The sequence below is a fragment of the Stenella coeruleoalba genome, assembly GCF_951394435.1.
Source record: "Stenella coeruleoalba genome assembly, chromosome: 20".
Classification (NCBI taxonomy): Eukaryota; Metazoa; Chordata; class Mammalia; order Artiodactyla; family Delphinidae; genus Stenella; species Stenella coeruleoalba.
The window spans coordinates 54,598,555-54,615,614 of record NC_137166.1 but is presented as its reverse complement, the minus strand read 5'-3'; the positions used below and the strand labels follow the sequence as shown (position 1 = coordinate 54,615,614).

At 42.8% G+C, this 17,060-nt stretch overlaps 1 protein-coding gene across 3 annotated transcripts; it reads right to left on the bottom strand.

The window, feature by feature from the left end:
• Positions 1-1,572: 1,572 nt before the first annotated feature.
• Positions 1,573-12,001, bottom strand: ZNF331 (zinc finger protein 331). 3 transcript variants are annotated; one of them, XM_079906614.1, is made up of 5 exons: positions 11,837-12,001; positions 10,732-10,800; positions 8,208-8,293; positions 6,307-6,433; positions 1,573-3,398 (listed from the first exon to the last, which is right to left on the bottom strand). In XM_079906614.1, the coding sequence occupies exons 3-5, from the start codon at positions 8,214-8,216 to the stop codon at positions 2,068-2,070; spliced, it is 1,467 nt and encodes a 488-aa protein (XP_079762740.1). In that variant the 5' UTR covers positions 8,217-8,293; positions 10,732-10,800; positions 11,837-12,001; the 3' UTR covers positions 1,573-2,067. The 3 variants fall into 3 exon arrangements, with proteins under 3 accessions (XP_079762740.1, XP_079762741.1, XP_079762739.1); XM_079906615.1 differs by lacking the exon at positions 11,837-12,001 and adding an exon at positions 11,466-11,751; XM_079906613.1 differs by lacking the exons at positions 10,732-10,800; positions 11,837-12,001 and having other exon boundaries at positions 8,208-8,797.
• Positions 12,002-17,060: the final 5,059 nt, after the last annotated feature.

Here is a 17,060-nt window from a genome sequence, read left to right as displayed (position 1 = left end):
CGTCAACCTGATTCTGAACCCTCTGTCGGCCCTCATAAGGCGGCACTCTGGGCTCTAACCACACTGGCATCCCCTGTGCCACAGTTCTCCCACTGGCTGTAGCACCCACCCTAGATCTCCCAGGCCACATTCATGGATAGCATTCAAGTTCTCCAGCTCTCAGAGGCTCCCCTCCTGGACTCTCTCCTTTTCTCCAGCCTCCCAGGACCTGTCTGAGATCAAGCCCCTCCCTCCTAATGCACCAGGCCCTCCCATGGCCATCAGCCCCACCCCTAGCTTTTCAAACTCACTCCCATGGGCTCTAGTCCTCTCCCACCCATACTCTTAGGTTCCCCACCATGGGTTCAAGTCCCTTCTCCAAGACAACCCACTTTCTTCACTCTAGGACTGACCCTCTTAAGACAGCTCAGGTCCCTCCAGAGTCTGCTCCCTGAGCTCTCTCAAGGACTTGATCCTGGGCCTTGGCCCCTTCCCCAGGGCAAATCCACCTGCCTCCCTTGAGTATCACCTTCCCATCCCTGTTGCGGAACTCCAGGATTTGGAGAGGTCCAGTGCTGATTCTGTTCCTTCTTTTTTATAAATTTATTTATTATTTATTTATTTTTGGCTGCATTGGGTCTTCGTTGCTGCGCGCAGGCTTTCTCTAGTTGCGATGAGCGGGGGCTACTCTTGATTGTGATGCGTGGGCTTCTCATTGCGGTGGTTTCTCTTGTTGCAGAACATGGGCTCTAGGCACATAGACTTCAGTAGTTGTGGCACGCGGGCTTCAGTAGTTGTCACTCACAGGCTTAGTTGCTCCGCTGCATGTGGGATCTTCCCGGACCAGGGCTCGAACCCATGTCCCCTGCATTGGCAGGAGGATTCTTAACCACTGTGCCACCAGGGAAGCCGCTGTTCCTTCTTAAACAGGCCATGTTTGAACAAAGACACTGGCTTATAAGCCATTTTAACGTCAGCCATTCTGGTGCGTGTCTAGTGACATCACGTGATTATCTTACTTTGCATATCCTTGAGTGATGACATTCAACACATCTGCACTTACTTATTTGCCATTTGGTGATCTTAAGTGCTTATGTAAGTCTCCCTCCACCTTTTAATTGATTTGTTGTTTTATTATTGACTTGAAGGATTCTTTTTATCCTTTCTTTGTGAATCCTCTATCAGGTTTATGTAAATATCTTCTCCCAGTCTTCTTGCTTTTTCACCACCTTCATGGTGTCATTTGATGATCAGAACTTTGTACTTTTGATGAAGTCGAACATAATAACTTTTTATTTTTTGTTTAATGTCTTCTGTACACTAAGAAATGCTGCCTACCCCAATGCTGTGACAATAATCTCCTAAATTTTCTATTTTTTTTTTTTTTGGCCACGCCGCACGGCTTGTGGGATCTCAGTTCCCCAACCAGCGGTCAAACCTGTGCCCCCCTGCAGTGGAAGTGCGGAGTCTTAACCACTGGACCACCAGGGAATTCCCCATATTTTCTTCTAGAAGCTTGATAGTCTTTTCTCAGCTCACTGCACCCGCAGGGGGTCTTCTTGTAAAAATTCACTAATAGCAATGTTAATGGTAACGAGAACAACAAAAACAGCTAATATTTATTGAGCTTACACAACATTTCAGATACACGTTCAAGGAGCTTACATGTACCAAACTCATTTAATCACCACAACAGCAGTATTAGGTAGGTGGGATTATCGCCATTTCACAGATAATGCACAGAGAGTAATAGCTAATTTTCTCAGTGCCTCACAGGGAGTAAAGAGGTGGGATGGTGATGGAAACAGGTAGTGGTATGTACCACGAGAAAAGCTCTCCCACATATGCTCCATTAGCAGAGTTTTACCTTAGAACAAATCTGAAATACGACAGAGATGAAATGGTATTGGAAGGTTTCTATGCATTCAGGAAACTAACCTATCCAGTAGAAAATAGTCTACAACTGAGTATGTTGTGATCGATAAGAAAAAGTGATTTCTCCAATACTCCAAATTCACCTCTCATATGACTTCTGATATTTTATAAGCAGAAGAGGGACCAGTGAAGGCTTTCTTGCGTTAAGTCTTATCATGGATTTTCCTCTTGTCGTGGAAGAAATGAATGTTGAATAGAGGCCTCTGTATGCTCTTTGTACCCAAAAGGTTTCTCAACAGCATGAATTCTCTGATGTTCTGGAGGATGGTCTACACGTTTACATGCCTTTCCACATTCCTTACACTCAGAGGGTTTCTCACCAGTATGAATTTTCTGATGCTGTGTAAGTTGATGGCCGTGACTGAAGGCCTTCCCACATTCTTTACACTCGTAGGGTTTCTCCCCTGTATGAATTCGCTCATGTTTGACAAGGCTTGACCCATAAATAAAGGCCTTTCCACATTCCTTACATTTGTAAGGCGTTTCACCAGTGTGGATTCTCTCATGCTGAGTAAGGTGATAGCCACAGTTAAAGGCCTTCCCACATTCTGTACATTTATATGGCTTCTCACCCGTATGAATTCTCTCGTGTTTCACGAGACTCGAACCCCAGCGGAAGGCCTTCCCACATTCCTTACACTCATGAGGTTTCTCACCAGTGTGAATTTTCTGATGCTGAGTGAGATAATTGACGCGAGTAAAGGCCTTCCCACATTCTTGGCACTCATAGGGCTTCTCCCCGGTGTGAATTCTCTTATGTTGAACGAGGCTGGAACCACAAATGAAGGCTTTCCCACAGTCCTTACATTCGTAGGGTTTTTCACCACTGTGGATTCTCTTATGCTGAATTAGTTTATACACGCGGCTAAAGGTCTTCCCACAGTCTTTGCATTCATAGTCTTTCTCACCGGTGTGAAATCTCTGATGCTGAGTGAGCTCATCACCGCGTCTGAAGGCCTTCCCACAGTCTTTACATTCATAGGGCTTCTCACCCGTATGAATTCTCTTATGAATAACGAGGCTTGAACCCCACCGAAACGCCTTCCCGCAGTCCTTACATTCATAAGGTTTCTCACCAGTGTGAATTTTTTGATGTTGAGTAAGTTGATTACCCCAACGGAAGGCCTTTTTACATTCTTTACATTCGTAGGGTTTCTCACCAGTGTGAATTTTCTGATGTTGAGTAAGTTGATAGCCTCGGCTAAAGGCCTTCCCACATTCCTTACATTCATAGGAATTTTCCCTGTTATGAAGTCTCTGATGTGGTCGGACAGAGGTATTTTCTCTGCAAGTGGGCGTTTTCCCACAGTTGATTTGATTGATATATCCCTCTTGTGGGGCCTGTGGTCCTTCAAACTCACCTTCACACATCCAGTCAAGGCCAAGGGATTTACTTTTTCTATTTGAGTTCTGTTTGGAAAAATTTATCTCATAAGTGCCCTTCTGTGTAGGTAGACTCTTGGTCTCATATGGTGATTCCAAATCTGAAAAAAACAAAACGAACAAAAACCCCCCAAAACCCCAACATATTTTGTTTCTTTTTAAGAAAACAAAAACAAACCTAATCATAAACTAAAACCTTCTCTAACAGAAATAAAACTCCTCCAGTGGGAAAAATATGAATCACCTAGGGCTCTTATTAAGATCTAGATTCCACGTCTAGCATCACAATACTTAATGAGGAAACACTGGAGACATCCCTGCTAAAATCAAAAAAGGCACTTACTATCAGCGCTACTGTTTCCTACCAGCTGAAACAATTAAGCAAAAAAAAAAATTAGAGGGACAAATCTCAAAAATGAAGATGAAAAAGTACAATTTATAGATGTGATGACAAACCTGGAAAACCAAGAAAATCAAATCTAGAACTATTGTAGGAAAATAAAAAGATACAGTTGGATAGTTGTGTATACACACAAAAACACAAGTAATATCATTAAAAGTAATTCTGGATACAAAGATCCAACATTCAAAAGATGTGTGTAGAATTAAATTTAATAATAAAAATTATGAAACAGGAGGAAATGTTTAGAAAAATCTGAGCATTAATAAGGATGCTAGGGGCTTCCCTGGTGGCGCAGTGGTTGAGAGTCCGCCTGCCGATGCAGGGGACCACGGGTTCGTGCCCCAGTCCGGGAAGATCCCACATGCCGCGGAGCGGCTGGGCCTGTGAGCCATGGCTGCTGAGTCTGCGCGTCCGGAGCCTGCGCTCCGCAACAGGAGAGGCCACAGCAGTGAGAGGCCCGCGTACCGCCAAAAAAAAAAAGGATGCTAACTCAAGGGACTGTAAAACATGTTTAAATTCATGAGTTCGTTCAGATACTAAAACATGTTAAATGGCCAACTTTGGAGCATGCTAGGAAACCAGCCCTTTGTTATTAAAAACTGATAGTTTTTTTTCTTTAAAGAACAAAGTTTTCATCTTTCTTATCCAATATGAGCAGTTCCACTACACAACCAATTAGCAGGTGGGTCAGTTTCTCTTCAAAGAATTATTTATAGTGAATAAATGAAGAGGCAATGATAGAATACCACCATTTTGAACCCCCAATGAAATACTGAATCTAGGTACTGAGTGTCAGTGACTGCTAACACAGCATCAAAAGAGACATAAGCAGATATTGCTTCGTGATGGAAGAACAGAGAACCCAGGAAGCAGTATCACCAAAAAACAGATACAAAGGAAAAAAGCACATGAAGCTAGGATAACAACCAACTTTCGGAAACTGAATGGCACAGGGTCCTGTTTTCTACGCCCTTGCTACTCAGTAGGGGTGAAACATGAGAAGGAAAACAAATTGAGACGGGAATGGGGTGAAGATAAAGTTCAAGGTGGTGACTTCTTCCTCAGAGGCCTTGGGCCTGAGACCTTTGTAGGGAGCTCTGCAAACACCTCAGGGGTGCAGCTGCCCCCTGCCCAGCTGGGCCGCTTGTGGTAATGATGGCTTTCCCGAGCCGGGCTGGCTGTCGCTCTCCTCTGCACCACTTTATAGTGTCTTTTCTCCTCAACTATCGAAGCTCTCTCCCTTGCTTCCATAAGACAATTGTGTCTGGTTTAGAAATGAGATGTCTTGCTTTCAAAAACAGAAATGCCACATGATGTGAACTTAGGAGAAAACTGTTGGCTCAAGGTTTTTTGATTGCACTTTAGTCAAATTTGTGTAACAACCTAAAACTGACTTCAGGAAAAGAGAAAGGCCTGGAGGACAAACAGGAAACCAGATGGGTAGGGAAAAGGGCTATTTTATTCTATTCTATTTTACATTTACTTCATTTTTTAAAACAGTTAAAAAAATTTATTTATTTTTATGTTTATTTTTTGGTCTTGTGTCGAGGCTTGCAGGATCTTAGGTCCCCGACCAGGAATTGAACCCAGGCCCACAGCAGTGACAGTGCCGAGTCCTAACCACTGGACCGCCAGGGAATTCCCGAAAAGGTCTTTATTTAAACTTCTGGAGGCAAGCAGAACCGGGCAGTTGAGAGTACGGATTCTGGGGCCAGAATTCTTAGGTTCCAGGTTTGCTTCTGCTTCCTTGATTAAGTCACTTTGTGCCCTAGTATACTCATCTACGAATTAGATGTAATAATTTCCTAGCTCATGAACTTGTGAGAACGGAATGAAACGTATTTGTACATATACATACACACCAGGCTCAGAATGTTTTCTGGTGCAGAGCAAGCACATATTAATATGTGCTTATAAATGGCTATAATAATAATAATAAATATTTATTAATAAATATTAATAAATAATAAATATTTATTAGCCATTAATATTATGGCTGTTATTTTGCTAATAGAAAAACAAGAAATTTCCTTACATATTTATCATCCAATATTTAACTCAGAATTCATAGATTATAACTTTCGACCTCACTTCGGGTACAATGTGTAGGGAATGCAATATGCTCAGTGTGGTTTTACAGATTCTGTTCATTCATCCCACCTCTACCTCAAACATAGAGTCTGGTTTGCCAGAGAAAATCAAGTCACTGTGTAGAGCCATTTCCCCTAAAGGTGGGTCCCCAAAGTACCATCGACAGCAATTTGGGTGTAAACATAGGCTCACAGCATGAAGCCTGGTTTCTTTGAAGATGGTCATGAAATAAAATAAATACGTTTATTCTAATAAATTAAATAACTCTAATCAGTCCTTTGGCCAGTAAGGAAGAGAGGTAATTACAGGAGGGGCCAGACAGAGATGGGAAGATCACTGATGGATGAGGAGGTGAAGGTGCATGCGTAACGCCCATTTCCAACTGCACAAAGCTCAAAACATCCCTTGGGTGCAGGAAGAAAGAAATTCAACTAGTATCTTGAAAGGTGGTCCTGAAAGGAGAGAGCTGACTGTGCAGGGAGCAGAGTCCAGATTATCTGAGGCAGGCAACTTACCCAGCGAGACCAAGTTACTGTAGTTCTCCAACATCACGTCCCAGTACAGGTCTCTCTGCGTAGAGTCCAGACATGCCCACTCCTCCTGAGAGAAGTCTATGGCGACATCGGAGAATGTCACCAAACCCTGGAAACGCAAACCCACACGTCTCTGATGAAACGAAAGCACAGAGTTTCCAGATGGAGGAGGGGGGAGGAAGGGCTCCGCTCTGTGCAGGGGTGGATACAGCGAGTAGATTAAAAGCCTGTGATATGGGGAGGGGTCAGTGAGGACACGACGGTGGCTGAAGCCCCTCCTGCTGCAGGGGAAACCACCTACACCCTGGGGAATTCTTTTTTTTTTAAAATTTTTATATATTTTATTATATTATTATTATTATTTTTTGCAGTACACCTGCCTCTCACTGTTGTGGCCTCTCCCGTTGCGGAGTACAGGCTCCGGACGCACAGGCTCAGCGGCCATGGCTCACGGGCCCAGCTGCTCCACAGCACGTGGGATCTTCCTGGACCGGGGCACGAACCCGTGTCCCCTGCATCGGCAGGCGGACTCTCAACCACTGCGCCACCAGGGAAGCCCTTTATTTATTTTATTCTTGGCTGTGTTGGGTCTTTGTTGCTGTGCGCAGGCTCTCCTCTGGTTGCGGCGAGCGGGGGCTACTCTTCGTTGCGGTGCGCGGGCTTCTCATTGCAGTGGCTTCTCGTTGCAGAGCACGGGCTCAGTAGTTGTGGTGCACGGGCTTCGTTGCTCCACAGCATGTGGGATCTTCCCGGACCAGGGCTCGAACCCGTGTCCCCTGCCTTGGCAGGTGGATTCTTAACCACTGCGCCACCAGGGAAGCCCCTGGGGAATTCTTAATCATGCCAACCTGTCAGGAAATGGACAAGCCAATTCCAGTTTTCCTCTGTTGCATAAGCACAGAGCCTGCTAACGGGCCTGTCTCACGAATTTTCAGCAAGCATGGATTCTTACAGCATCCTTTTCTCCTTAAGGAGAAAGAAAAACAATGTCGGGTTTACTTCCCAAATGTAATATAAGATCTTTTATCTTAGAAAATCGGGTTTGCATGTTTGAATGTTTTCAAGTCTCAGGTTCATCATTTTGCCAGGTTATCTTTTAAGCAGTCCACCTTTGTAATGACAAAAGCATTTTTTTATTCCATCATAGAGAAGGATTAGATTTAATTATGATAGTTACACACTTAGGTTGAGCAAAATGTCTAAAGTTTCCCCAATTCCAGGAGTGTATGATCATTACTCTTGTATGAAATGACCTTCTTACCTGTTACCATCCGCTAGCCTTGCCTTTTCTTTGTTCCTGATTTAGAGGAAACTGGTATCAAATGATTCAGGAGCATACAGACAGGTCTGTGCAAAACAAAATTTATCTCCCGGGTCCCCTGGCAGGAACATGATCTCTGAGTCCACAGCTCTACGCAATTCTAAAAGCTTCGTAAAGCGTGAGCTTTCACTACACACTAAGACTGAGACCAAAGAATATGAATGTTCCCTCTTATCTGCCTGGGAAAAAGATCAGTGGAGATGAGTGAGGAATTCTAGTTTTCTCGTGTGGTCAAATGGGACCAATGTCTCCAACTCATCAAATCGTAGACTGGACTCAACTATTTCTCCAAAGGTAGTTTCTGCTTCCACTGTTCCAATTACTCTTGACAAAAAAGCGAGTACAGAAGAGATACTGAGTAACTAGCTCAAGGGTTAAGTGCACATTAGTCACAGAGGCGGGCAATAGGCTATGTGGCGTTATTATTCACTGGAACAGGAAGAGCTGGGAAGCAGGTACTTGGATGGGACTCACTTGGGCAGGAGCCTTCATGATATTTCAAAGAAGTATCCACAGGACCTAAATATCACAATTCAAGAAGGAAAGAGAAAAACATACTTACGTGGGCCATGGTTTTAGAATTCAAGACCTGATCGGTCCTCTTGGGGTCTCCTTTACTGAAGACACAAAAATCCAGAGAAGCCAGATCTAGACAAGGAAAAAGAGGCATTAAAATAAGTGCACCTTGGTCCCCAAATGACTTAATACAACCTTTTCACTCCTCCATCTTTTCTTCCAAAGAATGCTCATCTTCTTCCCCCACAAGGCCCCCCACATAAACACAGCACATCTGAAGATTAAAAGGATTCTGGAAAAAAACAAAACAAGTTTTCCCTGAAACCCCAGGAAAGCCAGCTGCACAGACAGGACAGAGGAACTTTTATTTTTTGTCTTGAAGTCAGATCCAGAAATTTCAGTGGGAGGATTCCTGGCCGGCTCCCAGATGGGGGAATATGGATTAAGAATTTGGCTTTGGGGCTTCCCTGGTGGCGCAGTGGTTGAGAGTCCGCCTGCTGATGCAGGGGACGCGGGTTCGTGCCCCGGTCCGGGAAGATCCCACATGCCACAGAGTGGCTGGGCCCGTGAGCCATGGCCGCTGAGCCTGCGCGTCCGGAGCCTGTGCTCCGCAACGGGAGAGGCCACAACAGTGAGAGGCCCGTGTACCGCAAAAAAAAAAAGAAATATACCTTAAGATAGTCCCAAATTTTTTAAAAAAATTAACAAAGAAAAGGACTACAGTTATGAGGGGGCAGGTATGTTGCAGCCATTAAGTGAACTTTGAATAGACAGGTCTGTGGTAGGCAAAAGAACAGTCTCCCAAAGATGTCCACGTCCTAATCCTGGAACCTGTGAATATGTTACATTACACAGCAAAAGGGAGTTAGGTTGCAAAGGGACTTAAAGTCCTGAATCATCTGACCTTAAAATAGGGAGATTATCCTAAATTATGCCAGGTGGGCCCCGTGTAATCACGAGGGTCTTCAAAAGTGAGTAAGGGGGATGAAAGAGGACAGAAAGATGTGAGGACAGAAGCAGAGTCAGAGTGACAAGGGTCTAGTACTTGGGGTTTTGAAATATGCAGTCGTCACTCAGGGGGACACAGTCTTTGAAAAAAAGGAATAACTTTACAGTGGAGGAAACTGACAAACACTACCTAAGCCAGATGATCAAGTTCAACCTCACCAATCACAAATCTTGTTGATAGTATGTCTTCTTGCTATGATGTGATGAAAGTGGTAATTTACTGCTGTGATCTTCCACCCCCAAACCCATAAACCCAGTCTAATCATGAGGAAAACATCGCATTCCAATAGAGGGTCATCCTACAAAATACCTGACCAGTACCACTTAAAAATGTCACAGTCGTCAGAAACAATGGAAGTCAGAAATGGGCACAGCCAAGAGGACCTTAACGAAACATGACAACGAAATGTAATGTGGTATCCTGGACGGGATCCTGGAACAGATGAAAACCATTATGTAAAAAGTAAGGAAATCTGAATAAAGCAAAGACATCAGTTAATGATAATGGTTCAGAACTGAGTTGTTAATAATAGAAGAAACTGGGTGCAGGGTACCTGGGAATTCTCTGTATTATCTTTGCAATTCTTCTTTAAATCTAAGACCATTCTAAAAAATAAAATCTATGAAAGAAGAACAATATGCAACCACACGTAGCCCACAAAGCATGAAATATTTAATATGTGACCCTTTAGAGAAAAAGTTTGCCAAACCCTGCTCTGGATCCAAAACTTGTAATCAGCATCAAACCATACTGCTTCTCACAGGTCATACAAAGATATAACCGAAACATATGGACACTGTCAGACCTCAAATAAGACCTGGCTAATACAACAAATTTCTATTTATTGATTACTGGGAAAAAAAAATCCTTGCCTTTGATGACAGACCTTTGCTCAAACCCCACCCTTAAAAGCCTCGCAGGGGGCTTCCCTGGTGGCGCAGTGGTTGGGAGTCCGCCTGCCGATGCAGGGGACGCGGGTTCGTGCCCCGGTCCGGGAGGATCCCGCGTGCCGCGGAGTGGCTGCTGGGCCTGCGCATCCGGAGCCTGTGCTCCGCAACGGGAGAGGCCACAACAGTGAGAGGCCCGCGTACCGCAAAAAAAAGAAAAAAGAAAAAAAAAAAAGCCTCACAAAGCTGGTAACTTTGTCATTAACTGACTACAACAACCAAACCTTCTCTTTTCTTACTGTGCTCTGAAAGTCAGCCCTGTGGAAAAGACCAAGATATGTAGCCTTTGATTCCACCTAAAAATTTAATATCCTCCTTAGCAAATCACACACTAAAAGTGCTAACAGTAACCTCCCAGCAGTATTCCTCGATCCTAGCGGAGTCTTGGAAGACCACACAGGAGGATGTGGACAATTTGCTTATTGAGTATGTGAGTACCATTGAGACGGTTGGTCAATGGGGAATACACATTCACGACTCTTGTCACACCTCTTGGGAAGAAATTACTGGGTCAAGTCACTATTAAAAAGGACATTTCGGGGCAAGGAAAGCAAATATTCTTAAGTGCTATAAACACAAATCATTTACTGAACAAGAAGGTAACTCATCTGAACCTTGATTTCAAGATCTGTGAGGATGATGATTCTTTCTCCTTGGGATGCTTTTTCTGGAGGACAGCTGGCCTGGAGGAAAGAGAGGTCAGAATGAGACATTAGGACTTTTCTGGAGCCCAGACTACATCCGAAAATGCCCTGAGGCCACACCTGCTCCCATGTCTTATCTAAAACCGATCAGAAATAAGAGGGCACCCACATCTGAGTATTTTCAGAGATTCGTGGAAACTAGACTCTAGGAATTGGGGTACCCCCACCTCCTAGGTCAGGGACCTCTCCTTTCCAAAAAAGAATCTTATTCCGGAGGCCCTTCCATTCCGTCATTCAGGCAGCCTGAATTTTAGATGGAGAGCACCTCTAGCTCCAAAGCTGCCATCTCATAACCATGTCTGTGCCATTCTTGTCATTTTCACTACAGCATTCAGGCTCTGACTTGCCTTTGGGGCCACTGTGCCCAAACAAGTACCCGCATGGTTGGAACGTGAAGGGAGAGGAAGCAGCAGAGACATCAGAGCTACACACTCAATCCGGGGCCACACACCCAAGAACAGTCCTGCACCTGTCACAGCTGAACAATCACATACACCTAGGCTCTGTCACACTGGCTGACGCCCACGCCAGAAACATGGTACACGGCTGCGCCAACCCCACAGAAATGCAACGGCACATCTCATAGCCTCGGGGACACATCTGGGCCCCGCCACCCCCGCAGAGCCCACACGCATGTAACTTACACAGAGCACAGTGGAGGAGTCACAGCCCGGCCGCGTCACCGCTACAGATGCTCACACGCACAGGACGCACACAAACCGGGAGGGGCCGCGTCTCGTCCCCCCGCTACACACACTCACGCGCAAGTGCGTCACAAACACAGGGACCGGGCCTGTCTCCCTCACCGACGCCCACGCGCACATCTCAGTATGCAGACATGGCCGAGCCCCTGATCACACACACAGACATACACACAGGCACACGCTCGCACTTCCTCCGCAGCGCTCCCGAAGCCAGAGGCCGAGGCTCCGTTTCGGGCCTCTTCTCCTTCTCCCTCATCGCCATCGCTCGCCGTATTCCGCTCTGTTTTCCTCATGGGATGCTAATTACTCACCGCTTGGGGCCCAACAACCGACGGCGTCGGGAGGGAGTGCCGGCGTTGAGGTTACCTCCGGACAGGGTCACCGGCAAACCAAAGCTTCAATAAAAATCGTTCTGGCAGAAAGCGCATCTCCCAGCATGCAACTCCCCGAGCTGCTAATGGGGCTGTGCCCCAGAGCCCTCTGGGAAACGTAGTCCATAAACCCGGGGATCCGCGGAGCTGAAAACGCACGGCCTCTCTTTCCCAGCATGCAACTCCACAACGGCACTAATAGAGCTGTGCCTCAGAGACTTCTGGGAAATGTAGTTCGCACCTTGGGTAATACACAGGCCTTCGGAAGGCTTCTCGCCCTGCCTCTAGAGGAGCTGTGACTTGGGAGGGAGCGTATTTCAGAGTCGCAGAATTTGTAAATGCTGGGAGACCTACCAGCCGTTCAGATTTCTTTTCTTTTTAAAATTATTATTATTATTTTAACGGGAGAAAAGCATGCAAATTTTATTAAATTTTTACATGCACATGAGAGCTTTCAGAAGAGAATGAAGCCCTGAAGAAGTAACCAGAGCAGGAAGCTTTTATACCTTTTAGACAAAGAAAGGATAAATTTGTGAAGTACTGACAGTGCAATGGGCTAGTGATAGTCCAATTAGGGCCTGGTAATCCTTATCTTCATTTAATGAGGTTTGTTTGCAGATTCCTCTGGTGCCATCTGTGGACTGGTAAGAGTCTATCTCCATTAAAAGAAGAATTTAGTTCCTGCCTTTGGACAGAGAAGGGAGATCTTTCTGTATGTTTACCGCTTCTTTTTTTTTTTTTTTTAACATCTTTATTGGGGTATAATTGCTTTACAATGGTGTGTTAGTTTCTGCTTTATAACAAAGTGAATCAGTTATACATATACATATGTTCCCATATCTCTTCCCTCTTGCGTCTCCCTCCCTCCCACCCTCCCTATCCCACCCCTCCAGGCTGTCACAAAGCACCGAGCCAATATCCCTGTGCCATGCGGCTGCTTCCCACTAGCTATCTACCTTACTACGTTTGTTAGTGTGTATATGTCCATGACTCTCTCTCGCCCCGTCACAGCTCACTACCGCTTCTTAATTGCCTTCAGCTCAAAATAATTTTTATGTCAAAGAGGCATATTTTAGGCTGACATACCTGGTTTCCATCAATTATGATACAGGCATTGCTTGCAATAAGGAAGGCCAAGAAATCTTTCAGTAAGTGTTCTCTTTTTGTATATCATGCTGTTTTATACTGTTTATGTATTAGTTTAATTTAGGTCTATTTGCTGTGAGTCAGTAATACTCATATTTACTTTCTAAGGTGCCTACGAATTTTGCGCTAAGATCTCATCCCATCTTACTAACACCTCTACTATGAAAGAGCTCAGTTTCTATGCTGGGGATTTGCCTGCCTCCCATAAATTGTTTTTGTTGTTTTTCAAACAGGTTTTATTGATCTTCTAATGGGACCAAGTGAAACACAGAGGCATTTAACATAAACCAATACTCTCAATTGTTTATGCATTTTTGTGTAGGGATGGCATTTCCCTAGAGTATTCTAATCTTTTCTTTATTTTTTATTCTAGTTGATTTACATATTATATTAATTTCAGATGTACAACATAGTGATATAATATTTTTATAGATTATACTCCATTTAAAGTTATTAAAATATTGGCTATATTCCCTGTGCTGTACAATATATCTTTGTATCTTATTTGTTTTAAACATGGTAGTGTGTACCTCTTAATCCACAACCCTTATCTTGCCCCTGCCGCAGTACTCCTCCCACTGATAACCGCTAGTTTGTTCTTTCTGTATGTGTCTATTTCCATTTTGTTATATTTATTCATTTGTTTTCTTATTTAGATTCCACATGTAAGTGACAGCGTACAGTGTTTGTCTTTCTCTGTTTGACTTATTTCACTAAGCATAATCCCTCCAGGTCTATCCATGTTGTTGCAAATAGCTAAAATTTCATCTTTTTTATGGCTGAGTAATATTCCATTGAATATATAAACCACATCTTGTTTATCCATTTATCCATGGATAGACACATAGAGTTGCTTCCATATCTTGGCTGTTGTAAATCATGCTGCTATGAATATTGGGGTGCATGTATCTTTTTTAATTAGTGTTTTTATTTTCTTTAGATATATACCCATATAATAATATGGGTATTTATTATTAATAATAATAATTTATTAAATTAATAATAATTAATTTATTATTAATAATTAATATAATAATAATTATTAATATAATAATATATATTATATTAATATATATAATACATATTATATATTATAATATATATATTAATATAATAATTATAATTAATAATAATTAATTTATTATTAATAATAAAATAATGTATATTCTGCTGTTTTTGGATGTAATGTCCTGTAATGTATCTACTAAGTCCAACTGGTATATTGTGTCATTTAAGGCCATTGCTGCCTTATTGATTTTCTTTTCTTTTTTTCTAAATTTAAATGATACATTTATTGAGCTGTGCCTTTTCTACCACACTGGATTAAATAAACTTGTCAAGAAGTATGGTTTTTGTCACCTTCTGGGACATTTAGTAATTTGCTGTTCTTTCTTTTATGTACCTCTGTTAGTACATATGGCCAACTGGTCACCTGTAACAGGTAGGTCTCATGTTATTAGATACACAGGTAAGGAAAGTTACATTCATTATGTCCTTGGTTCAAAGCAACAGGGGCTCCCTAGCACATAAATCTTTGCAGAATCAAGTGTCTACTATTTTATATATACGTATTAAAAAAGAAGCAAAGGCACTAGACTACTTGGATTAAACATTCTGTCCAGAGGGATAATGACAGGCTTTGCTTTTCCTCATCTGTAGTAAGTTTCAGGTCCTTGACAGAAACAATGTCTGCTTACATTCTCTGTTCAAGAATTTTTTACCACACTGAATTGGAAGATGTAAGCAGTGTCTCTCACTGGGGCACAGGGCAGAATAATTGCCTAACTAATATAATAAAGATAATGACTCCCTCTGATCAAATATTGGGCAGGATTGCTTGCAACTCATTTTAAGAGATTGGGGTATCTTGAACTAAGGAATCCTCAGCTGTGATCCAAACCTCTCCCATGCACAGCATCCACCTGGATCTCTTTGCATCACCCTGTGGAATTCGGGGTGGACAAGGTGAACATAGATAATCATGAAACTCTAGCTGCCTGTTATGTCATGAAAGATGAAGTATTTTGTATCATATTAAGGCATTTAAATTTTATTTATTTTTGCCCAAACCCATGAAATTATCAGGCTAACATGTTGTCTTTGCAAATATGGTAAAATCAAAGACACCTCAAATTTCTTTCCAGATTCTCCAAATTTCTTTTCTTTGGTGATAATGGGATACCCAAAGAGACATGACTTTCTTTTTTTCCATTTTCTCCAAGATGAAAAAAAAATGCAAATTAGAGGGGATAATGTTTCTTCTCTTTTTCTCTTCACTCTAATAAACCCTAATTATCACCTGCAGCAATAGGTAATATTTCCCCTTTAAATGAACCAGTGGAAGACTCCCCTTCCAATAGCCACCAGGGCACTTCCTGTTTGCTCACACCTTGTTCAGTTCAACGTGAAGAATATTTATGGACACACAGACTGTGGGGGATAGAAGACACAATTATGCCCTCTGGAGGTTTATGGCGGAGGTGGGGAGCTATAGACGTGACTTCCTTAAACACAGTGAATAAAGCCTCTTCATAGAGCTGGTTCCCAGTAAAAAGTAGCAAATTCTCTAGTCCAAATAGTGTGTGAGGCAGAAATATGTGCCTCCTATTGTTCTATATGTTAATACAGCTGATTATAAAATGTAAGGATGAAACAAGCAGCCTAAATGTCCTCAATTTTTGTTTGTTTTCTTACTGGTGGAAGGAGTAAAGATCAATGAGTTACCAACATTGATGTAGAGTTTTGGGTGATTCAAAAATATTGCAAGTTTATTGGCTGAGCTGCAATTAGCCAATAGAGTGCTTGAAACTAAACAGAAATGCATCTTGCTGGTATTTGTGTGTAGTTACTGTCTTCTTGGTGTACTCTGATACCTCACTATACTTATATACCGACTTCAGATGTATTCATCAAAAAGCTACATCTATTCATTGGAATTATGAGGTAGGGGAAAACGGAAATATTTTAGCTTGTTTTATACAGTTATACATGTCACCATCCTATTTTAAGCTATGTCATGAATGGAGGGGATACTAGGAACAGGGGAGTCTGGAAGCACCAAGGACTGTGCGGTTAAGCATGGTTGCACTCATGGGCAGATAGAGTGAAGCCTCTTATCCTGGTCACTCTCTAGATGGTGGTAGCTACAAAGAGAAATAGGCAACAGAGATCTCAGGGTGAAGAGCCCAAGGAAAATGAAATCTCCCTGTTCCCTTAGGCAGCCCTTCATGGTAGCCTCCCATAACTAGCCCTTTGAATCCTTGTACACACTTGGTCATTGTAATATTGCTAGAGCATCTGACATTTTCAGATGTTAAAATCCCTGGTGACCACTTAGGAAAAAAAAAGAAAACCCAAAATATATTCAACTTATTGTTTTCAGAAAGGGTTCACGCCAGGGGAGGAAGCTACCATAACAAAGCAGACAGACTTTTTAGATGAATTCAACATCCTGTTATTTTTTGCTGCTTCAGAATTTATAGCAGGAATTGATGTGTACCATGATGTATTTCCCTGATTTATGAGTTTTAGAAGCGTATCCTCATTACGGAGAAGTGCAGGTAGAGGAGTGTTAGTGAGACCAACTCCCTCACTGTCTGCCAGCAGTGGGCGTGATAGAATAGGATGTAGCCAGAGTACCTCCGTCCTTTCACATCCCAAGTTTTCACCATATACGTGATCTGTTTGTTGGCAATTCAGATGGCTTGATCTCAACGTCTCTATGAAAAAGTGTTATGTCTGCCAGTGAGAGTAGCTCATGAAACTTAGCAAAATTGGGAGTCCTGCTTACCAATCAAGGTTTATTGGGACTATTTAAGCAAACTTACAATGTTCAAACCTTCTCAGAGAATCAGGCTGACAGACCTTGGGCTTCTAGAAGTTCCCGCCCCAAATCCTCACACTACTCAGAGGTCTCAGGTGTGTTGTGTGATATCTCTAGGTCAGTGCTACTGAAAATGGGTCTTGGGGGAGGGACATCATTACCAACAGGAAACTTGTTAAACGTGTCATTTCATGG

Bases quoted from the DNA above. Each gene is read 5' to 3' on its own strand.
- ZNF331 (XM_079906613.1), bottom strand. From the start codon at position 8,315: ATGCCTCTTTTTCCTTGTCTAGATCTGGCTTCTCTGGATTTTTGTGTC. The intron at 6,434-8,207 runs GTAAGTATGTTT...TTGCGTTTCCAG, and splicing joins ATTCTAAAACCATGGCCCAC to GGTTTGGTGACATTCTCCGA. The intron at 3,399-6,306 runs GTAAGTTGCCTG...TGTTTTTTTCAG, and splicing joins CAGTAACTTGGTCTCGCTGG to ATTTGGAATCACCATATGAG.